The sequence below is a fragment of the Ascaphus truei genome, unplaced genomic scaffold (genome assembly GCF_040206685.1).
Source record: "Ascaphus truei isolate aAscTru1 unplaced genomic scaffold, aAscTru1.hap1 HAP1_SCAFFOLD_427, whole genome shotgun sequence".
Lineage (NCBI taxonomy): Eukaryota > Metazoa > Chordata > Amphibia > Anura > Ascaphidae > Ascaphus > Ascaphus truei.
The window spans coordinates 209,692-233,599 of record NW_027456758.1 but is presented as its reverse complement, the minus strand read 5'-3'; the positions used below and the strand labels follow the sequence as shown (position 1 = coordinate 233,599).

Sequence of the window (23,908 nt, the reverse complement as noted above, 5' to 3'; positions counted from 1 at the left end):
TCACCAGAGATCTGACGCCAAACAATTGTTCGCGGTCCCAAGGTTCAAAAAAGTATCCGGCCGCTCCTCCTTCTCCTTCCGTGCACCCCAAAACTGGAACAACCTACCGGAGACTCTCACATCCACCACCAGTTTAAGCTCGCAATTTAATCTTGTCTGTAACTGTTACATACGCCCATAACATATATATTATCTTTAACTGTTCATGCAATGTCTTTATATAATGTACTGTATAACTGTTCACTTAATGTAAATATGTATTTGTAACATATCTGTCATCATAACTCTGTGCCCAGGACATACGTGAAAATGAGAGGTAACTCAATGTATTACTGCCTGGTAAAACATTTTACAAATAAATGTGTGTGGATACATACATACACTAGACCCGTGTCTCCCCACTGCTGGATGAAACCTCCCCAGTGATCTCTCATGTCCTGCGGTTACAGCCTCTCTTCTCCACGTCGCTCCCACACATTCCCTCATCCCATCCTCTCCAGCCCGTGTCTCCCCACTGCTGGATGAAACCTCCCCAAAAATCTCCCAGGTCCTGCGGTTACAGCCTCTCTTCTCCACATCGCTCCCACACATTCCCTCATCCCATCCTCCCCAGCCCGTGTCTCCCCCCTGCTGGATGTAGTCTCCCCAGTGATCTCCCAGGTCCTGCGGTTACAGCCTCTCTTCTCCACGTCGCTCCCACACATTTTCTCGTATGTATAAATGTATGTATGAATATCCCTTATGAGCACATTCACGTCTTAGACAGTACATACTTAATACACACACATTATATAAACACACACACACACACACACACACACACACACACACACACAGACAAAGGAGACCCCAAGACTGCCCCTCACAGCAAGAGCGCCAGAATAAGAACAGAACACACATTTTACTCAACACTTTATTTTAATGAAGAGGAAATTACAGGGACTTGTGTACAAACATGCGCCCCAAAACATCCTGGAACAAGAGACCTGAGGTCCCCCCTGCTCCAGAACCAGAGACCGAGGTCCCCCCTGCTCCTGAACCAGAGACCGAGGTCCCCCCTGCTCCAGAACCAGAGACCGAGGTCCCCCCTGCTCCTGAACCAGAGACCGAGGTCCCCCCTGCTCCTGAACCAGAGACCGAGGTCCCCCCTGCTCCAGAGACCGAGGTCCCCCCTGCTCCAGAACCAGACCCGAGGTCCCCCATGATCTAGAATTAGAAACCCAAGACCCCCTGCTCCAGAACAAGAAACCCGGGGTCCCCTCTGCTCTAGAACCAGAGACCCAGACCCCCTGCTCCAGGGCCTTGAGGCTGCACCTGTTCCAGACTCTCTCTCAGCCTGCTTTGCATAGATTGTGTTTATTCTTAGTAAGGGGGTTTAAGGTCAGGATTATAACCACGCCTGGACACCTGCAGAGCGTCGCTTCCTTATAACCAGGCCCGGCCATCTGCAGAGCGTCGCTTTCTTATAACCACGCCCACACACCCGCAGAGCGCCACTCCTTTATATCCCCAGAGCGTTGCTCTGTTACAATACCCCCAGACACCTGCAAAGCGTCTCTCCAGTATAACAGCCCCCAGACACCCGCAGAGCGTCGCTCTGTTACTATACCCCACTGACACCCGCAGAGCGCTGTTCCATGGGGCTGTCTCAGTGGGCTCGGGCAGTCAGTTGGAGTCTCTTGCCTGTGCTGTCTCTGGCTCCCTCCAGCCTGTGAGGGGGGGCTCTCCCCATGGGGTTAAATGCAGCCAGCTCTGGTGTGAGTGCACACTCCTCACGTTTTGGCCTTCCTGCCTCTGTGGCTGCTGGGAGTATTGGGGAGCGTTGGGGGGCGGGAGGAGCGTGTGTTACTGGCTGGTGTGGCTGTGAATGTGCTCCTCAGAACGCGCTCTGCGGAGTGACACTGGCGCTTCCTGCTCCCCGCCTGCCTCTCGCTGGAGCTGTCGTGGGGAGAAGAGGAGAGGGGGCTGGCAGAGCTACCGCTGAGAGGCTTGCGCCTTTTGGCGGATGGTCTTTCGTGGCGGGGGGCAGGGCGGGGGGAGCGCCCTCGAGGGGGGTTGGGAGCCAGAGTAGAGTTTGAAGTAGGTAAAAGTGGCATCCCTTGGCCATAGGACTGAAGCCGTGTCCTGGCACTGCGGGTCAGCGGGGTCCGTGTGCCCACCTCCTGCTCCGCCCCAGAGGAGGAGTCTGTGTCAGTAAGGGGGACAGCTGTAGGCTGGGACTGCCTCTTCTTCCGCCGGGGAGGGGTCCTTGTGATTTGGGGGCTAGGGGACTCATCCAGGGAGCTATCCCCTCGGTCATTACGCAGTGTCGGGCTGGAGCCCTTCTTGGGCAGGGATTGCGATTTTGGAGGCCGGCCACGTTTGCGCTTTGGAGGAGTGGGGGGCTCGTCAGCTCCGCTGCTGCTCGCCCCCTCCCCACAGACACCAGTGGGAGGAATGGAAGCAGCGCTGGGAGTGGTCAGGTCAGCAGCGGGATCACACTTCCCCTCCCTGGGATCGCTACTCGCAGCAGGGGGTTCTGGTCCAGACCCGACGGTAGCAGAGGTGGGATTGGATCCTGTAGTGTCTGGGGGAGAGAGGGGATCCCGTGCAGTGGTATCCCAAACAGGAGAAGCGGCAGATGGAGGCGTCGCTGACCCCTCCTTCCTTTTCGGGGGTCGACCCCTTTTCCTTTTTTCAGGGGGGGAGCCACTTTCACTTTCCGAGTTCAACCTGGAGCATGAACCAGGACTGCCAGGCACGCGGACTCTCAGGGGGGAGGTGTACACAGGGGGCAGGTCGGCTCTCGCCTTGGGGGGTCTGCCCCTCTTTCTCTTTGGTGGGGGGCTTCCAGCCTCGGAGTTCTCTTCTGACTGGAGACCACGAGGAGGGCTCTGTGGATCAGCAGTGTCCGGACTTTGAGCTGCCATGTCTGGGGTCGGCCGAGGGCCTTTACCGCGATGCCTGTGCCGGCGCGGGGCAGGGGGGCGCTCCTGCACCACCGTGACGAGGCGCCCCGGCAGTCTCCTCAGCACCTTTGCTGTGGGGGAGCCGTCCCCTGTCCCTGCCATCAGAATCTCGCAGTCTGCGGTTACCTTTCTCCGTGGTGTACGGGGGGCCGTGCGCTCTCCCGCACACGGCACCGAGCTGCTCGGGGTGGTCTCCGCATGTGGCACAGGCACCCTCTCATCCTCAGGCGGGCCGGGTTGCTTGGGGCACTCTCCCGGTGTGATTGTGGCATGCGGCGGCGGTGCGGTTGGCGGTGGTGAGGGAGGGGATGGTTCCGGCAGCGCCTCCTGTATGAGGGGAGGGCTGCACGCTCTCTCCGGTGTGTGCGGTCTCTCTTGCTCCTGTGAGCACTCTTGCGGTTCCTGGGCTGCACTCTCTGTGGGCGTGATGGATAGTAGTGAGGTGTCACTCTGCAGGGTCTCTGGGACAGGAGTGGCTGTCTCGGGCATGGCTGGGCTGTCCATAAAGTCTGCACTCTCGCTGGGACGGCCGCCCCGCAGTCTCTCACTCATACGAACTCCTGTGCGCTCCCCTGGGGTCCGGGTCGGAGGAGGGGGGCGGCTCTTACGGCTCCTCTTGCTCTCCTCCTCCACTCCCCACCTCTCTTCCTGCTTCCCCTCATCCTTCGCCAGAAACAAGTCTTTCCGTGCGGCTTCCACCTGCTCCTAAGGGAGAAAACAGTCAGTGCTAAGGGGGGGGGGGGAGAGAACAGTCAGTGCTAAGGGGGGGGGGGGGGGAAGGGGGAGAGAACAGTCAGTGCTAAGGGGGGGGGGGGGGAGAAGGGGGAGAGAACAGTCAGTGCTAAGGGGGGGGGGGAAGGGGGAGAGAAAAGTCAGTGCTAAGGGGGGGGGGGGGGGGGGAGAGAACAGTCAGTGCTAAGGGGGGGGGGGAAGGGGGAGAAAACAGTCAGTGCTAAGGGGGGGGGGGGGAGAGAACAGTCAGTGCTAAGGGGGGGGGGGAAGGGGGAGAGAACAGTCAGTGCTAAGGGGGGGGGGGGGGGAGAAGGGGGAGAGAACAGTCAGTGCTAAGGGGGGGGGGGAAGGGGGAGAGAAAAGTCAGTGCTAAGGGGGGGGGGGGAGAGAACAGTCAGTGCTAAGGGGGGGGGGGGGGAAGGGGGAGAAAACAGTCAGTGCTAAGGGGGGGGGGGGAGAGAACAGTCAGTGCTAAGGGGGGGGGGGGAAGGGGGAGAAAAACAGTCAGTGCTAAGGGGGGGGGGGAAGGGGGAGAGAACAGTCAGTGCTAAGGGGGGGGGGGGAAGAGAACAGTCAGTGCTAAGGGGGGGGGGAAAGGGGGAGAGAACAGTCAGTGCTAAGGGGGGGGGGGGAGAGAACAGTCAGTGCTAAGGGGGGGGGGAGAGAGAACAGTCAGTTGCTAAGGGGGGGGGGGGAAGAGAACAGTCAGTGCTAAGGGGGGGGCGGGAGAGAACAGTCAGTGCTAAGGGGGGGAGGGGAAGAGAACAGTCAGTGCTAAGGGGGGGGGAAGAGAACAGTCAGTGCTAAGGGGGGGGGGGAAGAGAACAGTCAGTGCTAAGGGGGGGGGGAGAGAACAGTCAGTGCTAAGGGGGGGGGGGGAAAGAGAACAGTTAGTGCTAAGGGGGGGGGGGATAGAACTGTCAGTGCTAAGGGGGGGGGAAGAGAACAGTCAGTGCTAAGGGGGGGAGGGGAAGAGAACAGTCAGTGCTAAGGGGGGGGGGGGAAGAGAACAGTCAGTGCTAAGGGGGGGGGGGGGGGAAGAGAACAGTCAGTGCTAAGGGGGGGGGGGGGAAGAGAACAGTCAGTGCTAAGGGGGGGGGGGGGAGAGAACAGTCAGTGCTAAGGGGGGGGGAGAGAACAGTCAGTGTTAAGTGGGAGGAGAACAGTCAGTGCTATGGGGGGGGGGGGTGTAGAGAACAGTCCGTTGCTGAGGGGGGGGGGGGGGGGGAGAGAGAACCCGTCAGTGCTAAGGGGGTGGGAGAGAACCGTCAGAGCTAAAAGGGAGGGGGGGAGGAAAAGGAGAGCCGCCATCGATAAGGGGGGGGGGGTTGGAGGAGGGTGAGGCCCCTGTCAGCGCTAAGAAAGGAGAGAGGGAGGGGGGAGTGGCAGGTGTAGGAATGATGGTGACGCGTGGAGGGATAAACGTCACGTTACCTCGGCCTGTTTTAGTTCCTCTCGGCTCACATCTTCCAGAGAAGCCTCCAGATAATTCATAGCGTAACGCTCTATAGGAGTGAGCTAGAGAGAGAGAGAGACGTATCAGAGAGCGGCAGGGGGGGGGGGGGGGGGGGCAGCACAGGGAGAGTAGGAGAAATGAGGGAGGGGGGAAGAGAGCAGGAGAAATGTATTTATTTATAAAATGTGTTACCAGGAAGTAATACAGTGAGAGTTACCGCTCGTTCTCACGTATGTCCTGGGCACAGTTAAAATGACAAATACATAGTTACAAATACATGCAAACACAGAATAGGTAGCGCTAACTATATATAGGATTTAACCCTAATGCAAGTAATATCCTCGCACGGGGGGCTGCCTAAATACTAAAAACTGACCCCCTGGTCAGATAACAAAACAAGAGAAAAAATATAGTATTAAAAAGGCGCCGGCAGATAAAGGATATATTCACCAACAGGAAGAAACCAGTATGGATTCCAGACGGTAGAGATGTGCGGACGAAAGATATAAGCAGGCGGTGGATATATCTGAGAGTATCCCCTCTCTTTTCAGCTCACACAGCTACTGCACAGGGATCAGGGCCGAGATGATAGCTGCACACGCCACGCCGCGTGTGCTGCTCCCTTGGCGCTCGTTCCTCCTCGCAGCTGGTGGTAGATGAAACGCAGCAGATTCGTGCTGCTCACACAGCTGTTACACCGGGTTCGGGCCAGGATGTCAGCTACACACGCCAGGCTGCGTGGGCTAACTTCCCCTTGGCGCTCCTTCCTCCTCGTGGCTGGTGGCAGATTCACCGCTGCAGATTCGTGTTGATTCTAAGTACACGCTGATAAACAGCTGATTCGTCACGGCACTGGAAGCGACTCAGGCGTAGTGGTTTGCGTCCCAACAAATTAACCCTACGCGTTTCGAGAGTGAGCTGCTCTCTTCCTCAGGGGTTCTAACTCTAACCCAAATATATCCACCGCCTGCTTTTATCTTTCGTCCGCACATCTCTACCGTCTGGAATCCATACTGGTTTCTCCCTGTTGGTGAATATATCCTTTATCTGCCGGCGCCTTTTTAATACTATATTTCTTCTCTTCTATAGTTACAAATACAGTTACATAATGAGCAGGGTATACATTATATACAGGACATTGCATGCACAGTTACAGATAATATATATTATGGGCGTATGTAACAGTTACAGATAATATATATTATAGGCGTATATAACAGTTACAGACCAGATTAAAATGTGAGGGAGGGGGAAGAGAGCAGGATAAATGGGAGGGGAGGGGGGAGAGAAAGCAGGAGAAATGAGGGGGGGGGGGGGGGAGAGAGCAGGAGAAATGAGGGGGGGGGGGGGAAAGCAGGAGAAATGAGGGGAGGGGAAAGAAAGCAGGAGAAATGAGGGGGGGGGGGAGAGAGCAGGAGAAATGAGGGGGGGGGGAAGCAGGAGAAATGAGGGGGGGAGAAAGCAGGAGAAATGAGGGGGGGAGAAAGCAGGAGAAATGAGGGGGGGGGGGGAAGCAGGAGAAATGAGGGGGGGGAGAAAGCAGGAGAAATGAGGGGGGGGAGAAAGCAGGAGAAATGAGGGGGGGGAGAAAGCAGGAGAAATGAGGGGGGGGGGAACAAAGCAGGAGAAATGAGGGGGGGGAAATAAAGCAGGAGAAATGAGGGGGGGGAAATAAAGCAGGAGAAATGAGGGGGGGGGGGGAATAAAGCAGGAGAAATGAGGGGGGGAAAGCAGGAGAAATGAGGGGGGGAGAGAGCAGGAGAAATGAGGGGGGGAAGAAAGCAGGAGAAATGGGGGGGGGAAATTGCAGGAGAAAAGAGGGGGGGGGGAAGAAAGCAGGAGAAATGAGGGGGGGAGAAAGCAGGAGAAATGAGGGGGGGAGAAAGCAGGAGAAATGAGGGGGGGAGAAAGCAGCAAAAATGAGGGGGGCAGAGCAGGAGAAATGAGGGGGGGGAGCAGGAGAAATGAGGGGGGGGAAGAAAGCAGGAGAAATGAGGGGGGGGGGAAAGAAAGCAGGAGAAATGGGGGGGGAGAGAGCAGGAGAAATGAGGGGGGGAAGAAAGCAGGAGAAATGAGGGGGGGGGGAAGAAAGCAGGAGAAAAGGGGGGGGGGGAAGAAAGCAGGAGAAATGAGGGGGGGGGAAGAAAGCAGGAGAAATGAGGGGGGGAAAAAGCAGGAGAAATGGGGGGGGGGGGGGAGAGAAAGCAGGAGAAATGAGGGGGGGGAGAAAGCAGGAGAAATGAGGGGGGGGAGAAAGCAGGAGAAATGAGGGGGGGAGAAAGCAGGAGAAATGGGGGGGGGGGGGGGGAGAGAAAGCAGGAGAAATGAGGGGGGGGGGAGAAAGCAGGAGAAATGAGGGGGGGGGAGAAAGCAGGAGAAATGAGGGGGGGAGAAAGCAGGAGAAATGAGGGGGGGAAGAGCAGCAAAAATGAGGGGGGCAGAGCAGGAAAAATGAGGGGGAGAGGAGAGCGGGAGAAATGTGTATGTGGGGGGGGGGGGGGGGGTGGTGGTGTGGGAATTAGGAGAAAGGAGGGATGCAGAGAGGGGCACTCGCCTCCCCCCCTCTCACTACCTGTTCCACCAGCGCCGTTATCTCCTGCTCCGCGCGGCTCTGCTCCTCTTCCTCCGGCTCCAGCGGGACATTCTCATTAAACTCTGCCAGGTCTGCCACCTGCTCGGCTCGGACCAGCGAGGCCGCAAGTGTGTCCTCCTCATCCTCTGCCCGACACAATGCCTGCAACACAACACCATCACACCACCACACAGTGTCCTCCTCATCCTCTGCCCGACACAATGCCTGCAACACAACACCATCACACCACCACACAGTGTCCTCCTCATCCTCTGCCCGACACAATGCCTGCAACACAACACCATCACACCACCACACAGTGTCCTCCTCATCCTCTGCCCGACACAATGCCTGCAACACAACACCATCACACCACCACACAGTGTCCTCCTCATCCTCTGCCCGACACAATGCCTGCAACACAACACCATCACACCACCACACAGTGTCCTCCTCATCCTCTGCCCGACACAATGCCTGCAACACAATACCATCACACCACCACACAGTGTCCTCCTCATCCTCTGCCCGACACAATGCCTGCAACACAACACCATCACACCACCACACAGTGTCCTCCTCATCCTCTGCCCGACACAATGCCTGCAACACAACACCATCACACCACCACACAGTGTCCTCCTCATCCTCTGCCCGACACAATGCCTGCAACACAACACCATCACACCACCACACAGTGTCCTCCTCATCCTCTGCCCGACACAATGCCTGCAACACAACACCATCACACCACCACACAGTGTCCTCCTCATCCTCTGCCCGACACAATGCCTGCAACACAACACCATCACACCACCACACAGTGTCCTCCTCATCCTCTGCCCGACACAATGCCTGCAACACAACACCATCACACCACCACACAGTGTCCTCCTCATCCTCTGCCCGACACAATGCCTGCAACACAACACCATCACACCACCACACAGTGTCCTCCTCATCCTCTGCCCGACACAATGCCTGCAACACAACACCATCACACCACCACACAGTGTCCTCCTTATCCTCTGCCCGACACAATGCCTGCAACACAACACCATCACACCACCACACAGTGTCCTCCTCATCCTCTGCCCGACACAACACCATAAGACCACCACACAGTGTCCTCCTCATCCTCTGCCCGACACAATGCCTGCAACACAACACCATCACACCACCACACCACCACACAGTGTCCTCCTCATCCTCTGCCCGACACAATGCCTGCAACACAACACCATCACACCACCACACAGTGTCCTCCTTATCCTCTGCCCGACACAATGCCTGCAACACAACACCATCACATCACCACACAGTGTCCTCCTCATCCTCTGCCCGGCACAGTGCCTGCAACACAATACCATCACACCACCACACAGTGTCCTCCTCATCCTCTGCCCGGCACAATGCCTGCAACACAACACCATCACATCACCACACAGTGTCCTCCTCATCCTCTGCCCGACACAATGCCTGCAACACAACACCATCGCACCACCACACAATGTCCTCCTCATCCTCTGCCCGGCACAATGCCTGCAACACAACACCATCACACCACCACACAGTGTCCTCCTCATCCTCTGCCCGACACAATGCCTGCAACACAACACCATCACACCACCACACAGTGTCCTCCTCATCCTCTGCCCGACACAATGCCTGCAACACAACACCATCACACCACCACACAGTGTCCTCCTCATCCTCTGCCCGACACAATGCCTGCAACACAACACCATCACACCACCACACAGTGTCCTCCTCATCCTCTGCCCGACACAATGCCTGCAACACAACACCATCACACCACCACACAGTGTCCTCCTCATCCTCTGCCCGACACAATGCCTGCAACACAACACCATCACACCACCACACAGTGTCCTCCTTATCCTCTGCCCGACACAATGCCTGCAACACAACACCATCACATCACCACACAGTGTCCTCCTCATCCTCTGCCCGGCACAGTGCCTGCAACACAACACCATCACACCACCACACAGTGTCCTCCTCATCCTCTGCCCGGCACAATGCCTGCAACACAACACCATCACATCACCACACAGTGTCCTCCTCATCCTCTGCCCGACACAACACCATCGCACCACCACACAATGTCCTCCTCATCCTCTGCCCGGCACAATGCCTGCAACACACCACCATCACACCACCACACAGTGTCCTCCTCATCCTCTGCCCGACACAATGCCTGCAACACAACACCATCACACCACCACACAGTGTCCTCCTCATCCTCTGCCCGACACAATGCCTGCAACACAACACCATCACACCACCACACAGTGTCCTCCTCATCCTCTGCCCGACACAATGCCTGCAACACAACACCATCACACCACCACACAGTGTCCTCCTCATCCTCTGCCCGACACAATGCCTGCAACACAACACCATCACACCACCACACAGTGTCCTCCTCATCCTCTGCCCGACACAATGCCTGCAACACAACACCATCACACCACCACACAGTGTCCTCCTCATCCTCTGCCCGACACAATGCCTGCAACACAACACCATCACACCACCACACAGTGTCCTCCTCATCCTCTGCCCGGCACAGTGCCTGCAACACAACACCATCACACCACCACACAGTGTCCTCCTCATCCTCTGCCCGACACAATGCCTGCAACACAACACCATCACACCACCACACAGTGTCCTCTTCATCCTCTGCCCGACACAATGCCTGCAACACAACACCATCACACCACCACGCAGTGTCCTCCTCAGCCTCTGCCAGACACAATGCCTGCAACACAACACCATCACACCTCCACACAGTGTCCTCCTCATCCTCTGGCCGGCACAGTGCCTGCAACACAACACCATCACACCACCACACAGTGTCCTCCTCATCCTCTGCCCGACACAATGCCTGCAACACAACACCATCACACCCCCACACAGTGTCCTCCTCATCCTCTGCCCGACACAATGCCTGCAACACAACACCATCGCACCACCACACAATGTCCTCCTCATCCTCTGCCCGGCACAATGCCTGCAACACAACACCATCACACCACCACACAGTGTCCTCCTCATCCTCTGCCCGACACAATGCCTGCAACACAACACCATCACACCACCACACAGTGTCCTCCTCATCCTCTGCCCGACACAATACCTGCAACACAACACCATCACACCACCACACAGTGTCCTCCTCATCCTCTGCCCGGCACAATGCCTGCAACACAACACCATCACACCACCACACAGTGTCCTCCTCATCCTCTGCCCGACACAATGCCTGCAACACAACACCATCACACCACCACACAGTGTCCTCCTCATCCTCTGCCCGACACAATGCCTGCAACACAACACCATCACACCACCACACAGTGTCCTCCTCATCCTCTGCCCGACACAATGCCTGCAACACAACACCATCACACCACCACACAGTGTCCTCCTCATCCTCTGCCCGACACAATGCCTGCAACACAACACCATCACACCACCACACAGTGTCCTCCTTATCCTCTGCCCGACACAATGCCTGCAACACAACACCATCACATCACCACACAGTGTCCTCCTCATCCTCTGCCCGGCACAGTGCCTGCAACACAACACCATCACACCACCACACAGTGTCCTCCTCATCCTCTGCCCGGCACAATGCCTGCAACACAACACCATCACATCACCACACAGTGTCCTCCTCATCCTCTGCCCGACACAATGCCTGCAACACAACACCATCGCACCACCACACAATGTCCTCCTCATCCTCTGCCCGGCACAATGCCTGCAACACAACACCATCACACCACCACACAGTGTCCTCCTCATCCTCTGCCCGACACAATGCCTGCAACACAACACCATCACACCACCACACAGTGTCCTCCTCATCCTCTGCCCGACACAATGCCTGCAACACAACACCATCACACCACCACACAGTGTCCTCCTCATCCTCTGCCCGACACAATGCCTGCAACACAACACCATCACACCACCACACAGTGTCCTCCTCATCCTCTGCCCGACACAATGCCTGCAACACAACACCATCACACCACCACACAGTGTCCTCCTCATCCTCTGCCCGACACAATGCCTGCAACACAACACCATCACACCACCACACAGTGTCCTCCTTATCCTCTGCCCGACACAATGCCTGCAACACAACACCATCACACCACCACACAGTGTCCTCCTCATCCTCTGCCCGACACAATGCCTGCAACACAACACCATCACACCACCACACCACCACACAGTGTCCTCCTCATCCTCTGCCCGACACAATGCCTGCAACACAACACCATCACACCACCACACAGTGTCCTCCTCATCCTCTGCCCGACACAATGCCTGCAACACAACACCATCACACCACCACACAGTGTCCTCCTCATCGTCTGCCCAACACAATGCCTGCAACACAACACCATCACACCACCACACAATGTCCTCCTCATCCTCTGCCTGTCACAGTGCCTGCAACACAACACAACACAGTGTCCTCCTCATCCTCTGCCCGACACAATGCCTGCAACACACCATCACACCACCACACAGTGTCCTCCTCATCCTCTGCCCGACACAGTGCTTGCAACACAACACCATCACACCACCACACAGTGTCCTCCTCATCCTCTGCCCGACAGTGCCCGCAACACAACACCATCACACAATGTCCTCCTCATCCTCTGCCCGACACAATGCCTGCAACACAAGACCATCACACTGTGTCCTCCGCATCCTCTGCCCGACACAATGCCTGCAACACAACACCATCACAGCACCACACAGTGTCCTCCTCATCCTTTGCCCGACACAGTGCCTGCAACACAACACCATCACACCACCACACAGTGTCCTCCTCATCCTCTGCCCGACACAATGCTTGCAACACAACACCATCACACCACCACACAGTGTCCTCCTCATCCTCTGCCCGACACAGTGCCTGCAACACAACACCATCGCATCACCACACAATGTCCTCTTCATCCTCTGCCCGGCACAATGCCTGCAACACAACACCATCACACCACCACACAATGTCCTCCTCATCCTCTGCCCGTCACAGTGCATGCAACACAACACAACACAGTGTCCTCCTCATCCTCTGCCCGACACAACACCATCAGACCACCACACAGTGTCCTCCTCATTCTCTGCCCGACACAATGCCTGCAACACAACACCATCACACCACCACACAATGTCCTCCTCATCCTCTGCCCGACACAATGCCTGCAACACAACACCATCGCACCACCACACAATGTCCTCCTCATCCTATGCCTGGCACAATGCCTGCAACACAACACCATCACACCACCACACAATGTCCTCCTCATCCTCTGCCCGTCACAGTGCCTGCAACACAACACAACACAGTGTCCTCCTCATCCTCTGCCCGACACAATGCCTGCAACACAACACCATCACACTGTGTCCTCCGCATCCTCTGCCTGACAATGCCTGCAACACAACACCCTCACACCACCACACAATGTCCTCCTCATCCTCTGCCTGGCACAATGCCTGCAACACAACACCATCGCACCACCACACAGTGTCCTCCTCATCCTCTGCCCGACACAATGCTTGCAACACAACACCATCACACAGTGTCCTCCTCATCCTCTGCCCGACACAGTGCCTGCAACACAACACCATTGCACCACCACACAATGTCCTCCTCATCCTCTGCCCGGCACAATGCCTGCAACACAACACCATCACACCACCACACAATGTCCTCCTCATCCTCTGCCCGTCACAGTGCCTGCAACACAACACAACACAGTGTCCTCGTCATCCTCTGCCCGACACAACACCATCAGACCACCACACAGTGTCCTCCTCATTCTCTGCCCGACACAATGCCTGCAACACAACACCATCACACCACCACACAATGTCCTCCTCATCCTCTGCCCGACACAATGCCTGCAACACAACACCATCGCACCACCACACAATGTCCTCCTCATCCTATGCCTGGCACAATGCCTGCAACACAACACCATCACACCACCACACAATGTCCTCCTCATCCTCTGCCCGTCACAGTGCCTGCAACACAACACAACACAGTGTCCTCCTCATCCTCTGCCCGACACAATGCCTGCAACACAACACCATCACACTGTGTCCTCCGCATCCTCTGCCTGACACAATGCCTGCAACACAACACCCTCACACCACCACACAATGTCCTCCTCATCCTCTGCCCGACACAATGCCTGCAACACAACACCATCACACCACCACACAGTGTCCTCCTCATCCTCTGCCCGGCACAATGCCTGCAACACAACACCATCACACCACCACACAGTGTCCTCCTCATCCTCTGCCCGGCACAATGCCTGCAACACAACACCATCACACCATCACACCGTGTCCTCCGCATCCTCTGCCCGGCACAATGCCTGCAACACAACACCATCACACCACCACACAGTGTCCTCCTCATCCTCTGCCCGACACAATGCCTGCAACACAACACCATCACACCTCCACACAGTGTCCTCCGCATCCTCTGCCCGGCACAGAGCATGTAACACAACCCCATCACACCACCACACAGTGTCCTCCTCATCATCTGCCCGACACAGAGCATGCAACACAACCCCATCACACCACCACACAGTGTCCTCCTCATCCTCTGCCCGGCACAGAGCATGTAACACAACACCATCACACCACCACACAGTGTCCTCCTCAACCTCTGCCCGGCACAGAGCATGTAACACAACACCATCACACAGTGTCCTCCTCAACCTCTGCCCGGCACAGAGCATGTAACACAACACCATCACACCACCACACAGTGTCCTCCTCAACCTCTGCCCGGCACAGAGCATGTAACACAACCCCATCACACCATCACACAGTGTCCTCCTCAACCTCTGCCCGGCACAGAGCATGTAACACAACCCCATCACACCACCACACAGTGTCCTCCTCATCCTCTGCCCGACACAGAGCATGTAACACAACCCCATCACACCATCACACAGTGTCCTCCTCAACCTCTGCCCGGCACAGAGCATGTAACACAACACCATCACACCACCACACAGTGTCCTCCTCATCCTCTGCCCGACACAGAGCATGTAACACAACCCCATCACACCGTGTCCTCCTCATCCTCTGCCCGACACAGAGCATGCAACACAACCCCATCACACCACCACACAGTGTCCTCCTCATCCTCTGCCCGGCACAGAGCATGTAACACAACACCATCACACCACCACACAGTGTCCTCCTCAACCTCTGCCCGGCACAGAGCATGTAACACAACACCATCACACCACCACACAGTGTCCTCCTCATCCTCTGCCCGACACAATGCCTGCAACACAACACCATCACACCACCACACAGTGTCCTCCTCATCCTCTGCCCGACACAGTGCCTGCAACACAACACCATCACACCACCACACAGTGTCCTCCTCATCCTCTGCCCGACACAATGCCTGCAACACAACACCATCACACCACCACACAATGTCCTCCTCATCCTCTGCCTGGCACAATGCCTGCAACACAACACCATCACACCGTGTCCTCCGCATCCTCTGCCCGGCACAGAGCATGTAACACAACACCCTCACACCACCACACAGTGTCCTCCTCATCCTCTGCCCGGCACAGAGCATGTAACACAACACCATCACACCACCACACCGTGTACTCCGCATCCTCTGCCCGGCACACAGCATGTAACACAACACCATCACACCACCACACAGTGTCCTCCGCATCCTCTGCCCGGCACAGAGTGTGTAACACGGATAGTGCGGGAGACACGCCCGAGATGTTACCTGCTCCAGGATGTGTGTGTCTCTTGTGCCGGTGCCGTCCTCGGCGGTGCGGTCAGGGGAGGCAGCACGCACCTCCACATCCTTACGGGGGGCTTCTTCCTGAGACATGTCAAATAGCTCCCGGATAGTATGCTGAAAGAAGACCCCATCATCAGACACGGGGGGCCGCGCTGCGGGGGGCTGGGTATCTACAGGCCGTGCAGGGTTGGATGAGCTAAGTGAGGATTATTGCAGGACCCTGGGGTGTCACAAGGTATCGCGGGAATCTCTAGGTTGGGGGAGTGAGTGGGGGGAAAGGGGGGTGTCACAGTGCATCACACGGTTGGGGGGGGAAGTGGGTTGGTGTAAGGGAGTGAAGAGGTTAACTCCCTTTCCAGGCAGCTAGAGACTGCACGGGTGTCGGAATTCACATCTGAACTGGGAGGTGTGGACAATGAACTCCTGATGGAGCAGGGCTAAAAGACAGGAAGATGTCAGAAACAGAGAGCTAGGTTTTTCCCCAGGAGGGTAGAGAGACCTCTCCCAGCCAGCAGAGAGCATGGCTGTTATGGACCCTAGGACTGAAGGAAGCAGGCCTGTGGGGTCCAGCTGGGAATCACACCCAGGATAAAGATCGCTTCCCAGAACCGGCGTTCCCGATTGCTGTTGGAGCTGCAATTCAGATAAAAGGCTTTCTTATTGTACTTTGAATACATAGTATACGTTTTGGGTGGATAACCAGATTAGCAGGCTGCCCGCTAGAAAGGGCCGGAGTGAAGTCTAGTTAGTTTCCCTAACGGGAATAGGCGTTTATTTTATTATTTGGTTTCTTAAAAGCGACAGTGCACCTGATGTTTATTTGGTTTGTGGCTAATAAACCAATCCAGTTAAGGTTCACCCTCTATGCGTCTATCAGACCTCGCCTACAGGCCGCTCTGTCACAGGGTGTCACAGTGCATCGCACGGTTGGGTGGGGGAGTGGGGGTGTCAGTGCATCGCACGGTTGGGGGGAGTGGTGGTGTCACAGTGCATCGCTCGGTTGGGTGGGAGAGTGGGGGTGTCAGTGCATCGCTCGGTGTGGGGGGGGGGGGAGTGGGGGTGTCAGTGCATCGCTCGGTTGGGTGGGGGAGTGGGGGTGTCAGTGCATCGCTTGGTTGGGTGGGGGAGTGGGGGTGTCACAGTACATCGCTCGGTTGGGGGGGGGAGTGGGGGTGTCAGTGCATCGCTCGGTTGGGTGGGGGATTGGGGGTGTCAGTGCATCGCTCGGTTGGGGGGGTTGGGAGTGTCAGTGCATCGCTCGGTTGGGTGGGGGAGTGGGGGTGTCACAGTGCATCGCTCGGTTGGGTGGGGGAGTGGGGGTGTCACAGTGCATCGCTCGGTTGGGTGGGGGAGTGGGGGGGTCACAGTGCATCGCTCGGTTGGGGGGGAGGGGAGTGGGGTGTCAGTGCATCGCTCGGTTGGGTGGGGCAGTGGGGGTGTCACAGTGCATCGCTCGGTTGGGTGGGGGAGTGGGGGTGTCAGTGCATTGCTCGGTTGGGTGGGGGAGTGGAGGTGTCAGTGCATCGCTCGGTTGGGTGGAGGAGTGGGGGTGTCACAGTGCATCGCTCGGTTGGGTGTGGGAGTGGGGGTGTCAGTGCATCGCTCAGTTGGGGGGGTTGGGAGTGTCAGTGCATCGCTCGGTTGGGGGGGGAGTGGGGTGGTCAGTGCATCGCTCGGTTGGGTGGGGGAGTGGGGGTGTCACAGTGCATCGCTCGGTTGGGTGGGGGAGTGGGGGTGTCACAGTGCATCGCTCGGTTGGGTGGGGGAGTGGGGGTGTCACAGTGCATCGCTCGGTTGGGGGGGGAGGGGAGTGGGGGTGTCAGTGCATCGCTCGGTTGGGTGGGGCAGTGGGGGTGTCACAGTGCATCGCTCGGTTGGGTGGGGGAGTGGGGGTGTCAGTGCATTGCTCGGTTGGGTGGAGGAGTGGGGGTGTCACAGTGCATCGCTCGGTTGGGTGGAGGAGTGGGGGTGTCACAGTGCAGCGCTTGGTTGGGTGGGGGAGTGGAGGTGTCAGTGCATCGCTCGGTTGGGTGGAGGAGTGGGGGTGTCACAGTGCATCGCTCGGTTGGGTGTGGGAGTGGGGGTGTCAGTGCATCGCTCAGTTGGGGGGGTTGGGAGTGTCAGTGCATCGCTCGGTTGGGGGGGGGAGTGGGGGTGTCAGTGCATCGCTCGGTTGGGTGGGGGAGTGGGGGTGTCACAGTGCATCGCTCGGTTGGGTGGGGGAGTGGGGGTGTCACAGTGCATCGCTCGGTTGGGTGGGGGAGTGGGGGGGTCACAGTGCATCGCTCGGTTGGGGGGGGAGGGGAGTGGGGGTGTCAGTGCATCGCTCGGTTGGGTGGGGCAGTGGGGGTGTCACAGTGCATCGCTCGTTTGGGTGGGGGAGTGGGGGTGTCAGTGCATTGCTCGGTTGGGTGGGGGAGTGGGGGTGTCACAGTGCATCGCTCGGTTGGGTGGAGGAGTGGGGGTGTCACAGTGCAGCGCTTGGTTGGGTGGGGGAGTGGAGGTGTCAGTGCATCGCTCGGTTGGGTGGAGGAGTGGGGGTGTCACAGTGCATCGCTCGGTTGGGTGTGGGAGTGGGGGTGTCAGTGCATCGCTCGGTTGGGTGGGGGAGTGGGGGTGTCAGTGCATCGCTCGGTTGGGTGGGGGAGTGGGGGTGTGTGACGATAGTGAGGGTTTGGCCCGGGATTAACGGGGTTACTCCCCAAGGGCCCCCCTCTAACCTCGCCAGGGAGACAAGGGGTTAACTGGGCTGAGGCCCAGAACTGTGACTTAACCCTTGTTAAATAACATGAAAATGCTTATTCCCCTGTGTAAATGATGTTGTTGCTGGATCAGGGTCTGCATAACCCACCCACTGGGACTTAAGGGGTTAATCTTATATGCAGTGCTGAATAAACAGTTACCTGAAAACTGGTAATTTGGTAACTGAGTAAGCCAGGACCCTGAGCCTTGGGGTACAGCCTCCGGGTCACCCCCCAAGTACACACATATTAAAAATATAACGTTGTCATAAGAGAAACATATATTTTTGATAAAGTGACTTTTTGCAGTTTTTGAAATATACAGGCAGAATGCTAATGGTGGGCAAATGCTAATAACCTCTGCCTGCCTTTGTAATGCATATCCAAAACGGAGGTGTGAATTGGCCAGTTGGATGCTAAATAGGACATCCCGCTAGACTTGAGCCTGGCTTCACAGGGGTATTGTTTATGCGAGAAGCCCAAGCCTACTTCAAAAGGTTTTATTGATGGGGCCAGGGGGGGGGGGGGGGGCTACCCTCAACAGGATATCAAAAGTGAGTAACTTTAATAAATATAAGAATATTATGAGATGTCCTTGGCTGAACCAGCTAAGAATTACATAAGTGTATTGGCGAGAGTCAGACGATCTTTGGGAGTCTAAACACTGTATATGTACCTGCTGCTAACTGCCAGATATTAATATCTCTATTAATGTTCATATTACAATGTAATTGTTGGTCTCTCTGCGACCGTCAGGTGTCCCAGGCCGTATTAATATATCTCACCTGACTGTATGTTTTACTGAACTCAAGTTATGCAATGATTTGCAGTAAATATGAAATTTTGGTTGAGTCTGAGAAACTGCAGCCCCCCTGCTATGATAATGAGCAGGAAAGGAGAATTTACAAGCCTGGTCATCAAAGACCAGATTGCTAATTGTTATGCTAGCCGTCGCGGCACCTAGGGAAAGAGATGAGCTTGAAATGGTATATAAGTCAAAGCCACCCTCTACCCAAGTTGTTCATGCTGTTCATTGTTCTTCATGCAAATGATCTTCATGCATGCATGTGTCCTGCCTGTTTTGCTGTGATGTCAGCTGAACTATGGAAGAAGTGGCAGGCTGTGATCCTGCTGGGCTTCTTGCCATAATCTTTACGTAAGTGTCTATATTTTGCCGGTTATTTGTACATATTTGCTGTGTTCACCTTTATCAAGGAATAAAATCACTTTATTATATCTTAAGTCTCGTCCCAGTTCAAACCCAGGTATATATATATATTTATATATATAGTTTTTGGTGTACAATTACAGCCTGTCGCAAGCTCTCGTGACAGGGTGTCAGTGCATCGCTCGGTTGGGTGGGGGAGTGGGGGTGTCACAGTGCATCGCTCGGTTGGGTGGGGGAGTGGGGGTGTCACAGTGCATCGCTCGGTTGGGTGGGGGAGTGGGGGTGTCAGTGCATCGCTCGGTTGGGTGGGGGAGTGGGGGTGTCAGTGCATCGCTAGGTTGGGTGGGGGAGTGGGGGTGTCAGTGCATCGCTCGGTTGGGTGGGGGAGTGGGGGTGTCAGTGCATCGCTCGGTTGGGTGGAGGAGTGGGGGTGTCACAGTGCATCGCTCGGTTGGGTGGAGGAGTGGGGGTGTCAGTGCATCGCTCGGTTGGGTGGGGGAGTGGGGGTGTCACAGTGCATCGCTCGGTTGGGTGGGGGAGTGGGGGTGTCACAGTGCATCGCTCGGTTGGGTGGAGGAGTGGGGGTGTCACAGTGCATCGCTCGGTTGGGTGGGGGAGTGGGGGTGTCACAGTGCATCGCTCGGTTGGGTGGGGGAGTGGGGGTGTCAGTGCATCGCTCGGTTGGGTGGGGGAGTGGGGGTGTCACAGTGCATCGCTCGGTTGGGTGGGGGAGTGGGGGTGTCACAGTGCATCGCTCGGTTGGGTGGAGGAGTGGGGGTGTCACAGTGCAGCGCTTGGTTGGGTGGGGGAGTGGGGGTGTCACAGTGCATCGCTCGGTTGGGTGGGGGAGTGGGGGTGTCAGTGCATCGCTCGGTTGGGTGGAGGAGTGGGGGTGTCAGTGCATCGCTCGGTTGGGTGGGGGAGTGGGGGTGTCACAGTGCATCGCTCGGTTGGGTGGAGGAGTGGGGGTGTCAGTGCATCGCTCGGTTGGGTGGGGGAGTGGGGGTGTCAGTGCATCGCTCGGTTGGGTGGAGGAGTGGGGGTGTCAGTGCATCGCTCGGTTGGGTGGGGGAGTGGGGGTGTCAGTGCATCGCTCGGTTGGGTGGAGGAGTGGGGGTGTAAGTGCATCGCTCGGTTGGGTGGGGGAGTGGGGGTGTCACAGTGCATCGCTCGGTTGGGTGGGGGAGTGGGGGTGTCACAGTGCATCGCTCGGTTGGGTGGAGGAGTGGGGGTGTCACAGTGCATCGCTCGGTTGGGTGGGGGAGTGGGGGTGTCACAGTGCATCGCTCGGTTGGGTGGGGGAGTGGGGGTGTCACAGTGCATCGCTCGGTTGGGTGGAGGAGTGGGGGTGTCACAGTGCATCGCTCGGTTGGGTGGAGGAGTGGGGGTGTCACAGTGGATCGCTCGGTTGGGTGGAGGAGTGGGGGTGTCACAGTGCAGCGCTTGGTTGGGTGGGGGAGTGGGGGTGTCACAGTGCATCGCTCGGTTGGGTGGGGGAGTGGGGGTGTCAGTGCATCGCTCGGTTGGGTGGAGGAATGGGGGTGTCAGTGCATCGCTCGGTTGGGTGGAGGAGTGGGGGTGTCAGTGCATCGCTCGGTTGGGTGGGGGAGTGGGGGTGTCAGTGCATCGCTCGGTTGGGTGTGGGAGTGGGGGTGTCAGTGCATCGCTCGGTTGGGTGGAGGAGTGGGGGTGTCAGTGCATCGCTCGGTTGGGTGGGGGAGTGGGGGTGTCACAATGCAGCGCTTGGTTGGGTGGGGGAGTGGGGGTGTCACAGTGCAGCGCTCGGTTGGGTGGAGGAGTGGGGGTGTCACAGTGCAGCGCTTGGTTGGGTGGGGGAGTGGGGGTGTCACAGTGCATCGCTCGGTTGGGTGGGGGAGTGGGGGTGTCACAGTGCAGCGCTTGGTTGGGTGGGGGAGTGGGGGTGTCAGTGCATCGCTCGGTTGGGTGGGGGAGTGGGGGTGTCACAGTGCATCGCTCGGTTGGGTGGAGGAGTGGGGGTGTCACAGTGCAGCGCTTGGTTGGGTGGGGGAGTGGGGGTGTCACAGTGCAGCGCTTGGTTGGGTGGGGGAGTGGGGGTGTCAGTGCAGCGCTTGGTTGGGTGGGGGAGTGGGGGTGTCACAGTGCATCGCTCGGTTGGGTGGGGGAGTGGGGGTGTCACAGTGCATCGCTCGGTTGGGTGGAGGAGTGGGGGTGTCACAGTGCAGCGCTTGGTTGGGTGGGGGAGTGGGGGTGTCACAGTGCATCGCTCGGTTGGGTGGAGGAGTGGGGGTGTCACAGTGCATCGCTCGGTTGGGTGGAGGAGTGGGGGTGTCACAGTGCAGCGCTTGGTTGGGTGGGGGAGTGGGGGTGTCACAGTGCAGCGCTCGGTTGGGTGGAGGAGTGGGGGTGTCACAGTGCAGCGCTTGGTTGGGTGGGGGAGTGGGGGTGTCACAGTGCATCGCTCGGTTGGGTGGGGGAGTGGGGGTGTCACAGTGCAGCGCTCGGTTGGGTGGGGGAGTGGGGGTGTCAGTGCATCGCTCGGTTGGGTGGGGCAGTGGGGGTGTCACAGTGCATCGCTCGGTTGGGTGGGGGAGTGGGGGTGTCAGTGCATCGCTCGGTTGGGTGGGGGAGTGGGGGTGTCAGTGCATCACTCGGTTGGGTGGGGGAGTGGGGGTGTCAGTGCATCGCTCGGTTGGGTGGGGGAGTGGGGGTGTCAGTGCATCACTCGGTTGGGTGGGGGAGTGGGGGTGTCAGTGCATCGCTCGGTTGGGTGGGGGAGTGGGGGTGTCACAGTGCAGCGCTCGGTTGGGTGGAGGAGTGGGGGTGTCACAGTGCATCGCTCGGTTGGGTGGGGGAGTGGGGGTGTCAGTGCATCGCTCGGTTGGGTGGGGGAGTGGGGGTGTCAGTGCATCGCTCGGTTGGGTGGGGGAGTGGGGGTGTCACAGTGCATCGCTCGGTTGGGTGGAGGAGTGGGGGTGTCAGTGCATCGCTCGGTTGGGTGGGGGAGTGGGGGTGTCAGTGCATCGCTCGGTTGGGTGGGGGAGTGGGGGTGTCAGTGCATCGCTCGGTTGGGTGGGGGAGTGGGGGTGTCAGTGCATCGCTCGGTTGGGTGGGGGAGTGGGGGTGTCAGTGCATCGCTCGGTTGGGTGGGGGAGTGGGGGTGTCAGTGCATCGCTCGGTTGGGTGGAGGAGTGGGGGTGTCAGTGCATCGCTCGGTTGGGTGGGGGAGTGGGGGTGTCACAGTGCATCGCTCGGTTGGGTGGGGGAGTGGGGGTGTCAGTGCATCGCTCGGTTGGGTGGGGGAGTGGGGGTGTCACAGTGCATCGCTCGGTTGGGTGGGGGAGTGGGGGTGTCAGTGCATCGCTCGGTTGGGTGGGGGAGTGGGGGTGTCACAGTGCAGCGCTCGGTTGGGTGGGGGAGTGGGGGTGTCAGTGCATCGCTCGGTTGGGTGGGGGAGTGGGGGTGTCAGTGCATCGCTCGGTTGGGTGGGGGAGTGGGGGTGTCAGTGCATCGCTCGGTTGGGTGGGGGAGTGGGGGTGTCAGTGCATCGCTCGGTTGGGTGGAGGAGTGGGGGTGTCAGTGCATCGCTCGGTTGGGTGGGGGAGTGGGGGTGTCACAGTGCAGCGCTCGGTTGGGTGGGGGAGTGGGGGTGTCAGTGCATCGCTCGGTTGGGTGGGGGAGTGGGGGTGTCAGTGCATCGCTCGGTTGGGTGGGGGAGTGGGGGTGTCAGTGCATCGCTCGGTTGGGTGGGGGAGTGGGGGTGTCAGTGCATCGCTCGGTTGGGTGGAGGAGTGGGGGTGTCAGTGCATCGCTCGGTTGGGTGGGGAAGTTATCACACAGTTGGCACCTGTTTGAAGTAGGCAGTGGTGAAGTTCCCGCCCTCGATGGCCATATCTCCCAACATGCGCTTCTGCTGCGCCTTCTTCAGGATATTCTCCTCCACTGTGCGCTCACTGACCAGTCTGAGAAAACGCGCAAGAGACCGTGAGATACAGAGCGCTGGTCGCGCGAGATACAGGATTCTGCATTCACACGCCCGCTGTACTGTATGAATATGCCCCAGTCACACGCCCGCTGTACTGTATGAAGGATTCCCCAGTCACACGCCCGCTGTACTGTATGAAGGATTCCCCAGTCACACGCCCGCTGTACTGTATGAAGGATTCCCCAGTCACACGCCCGCTGTACTGTATGAAGGATTCCCCAGTCACACGCCCGCTGTACTGTATGAATATGCCCCAGTCACACGCCCGCTGTACTGTATGAATATGCCCCAGTCACACGCCCGCTGTACTGTATGAATATGCCCCAGTCACACGCCCGCTGTACTGTATGAAGGATTCCCCAGTCACACGCCCGCTGTACTGTATGAATATGCCCCAGTCACACGCCCGCTGTACTGTATGAATATGCCCCAGTCACACGCCCGCTGTACTGTATGAAGG

At 57.8% G+C, this 23,908-nt stretch overlaps 1 protein-coding gene across 1 annotated transcript in view; it reads right to left on the bottom strand.

Annotated features, from left to right (window-relative positions):
- Nucleotides 1-899: 899 nt before the first annotated feature.
- Nucleotides 900-23,908, bottom strand: part of LOC142484023 (helicase SRCAP-like) — a 178,103-nt gene continuing 155,094 nt past the window's right edge. The window contains 5 exon segments of the mRNA XM_075583987.1: nt 900-3,653; nt 5,115-5,198; nt 7,709-7,870; nt 15,558-15,689; nt 23,311-23,425. Coding sequence (XP_075440102.1) covers nt 1,773-3,653; nt 5,115-5,198; nt 7,709-7,870; nt 15,558-15,689; nt 23,311-23,425 — 2,374 coding nt within the window. The 3' untranslated portion in view covers nt 900-1,772.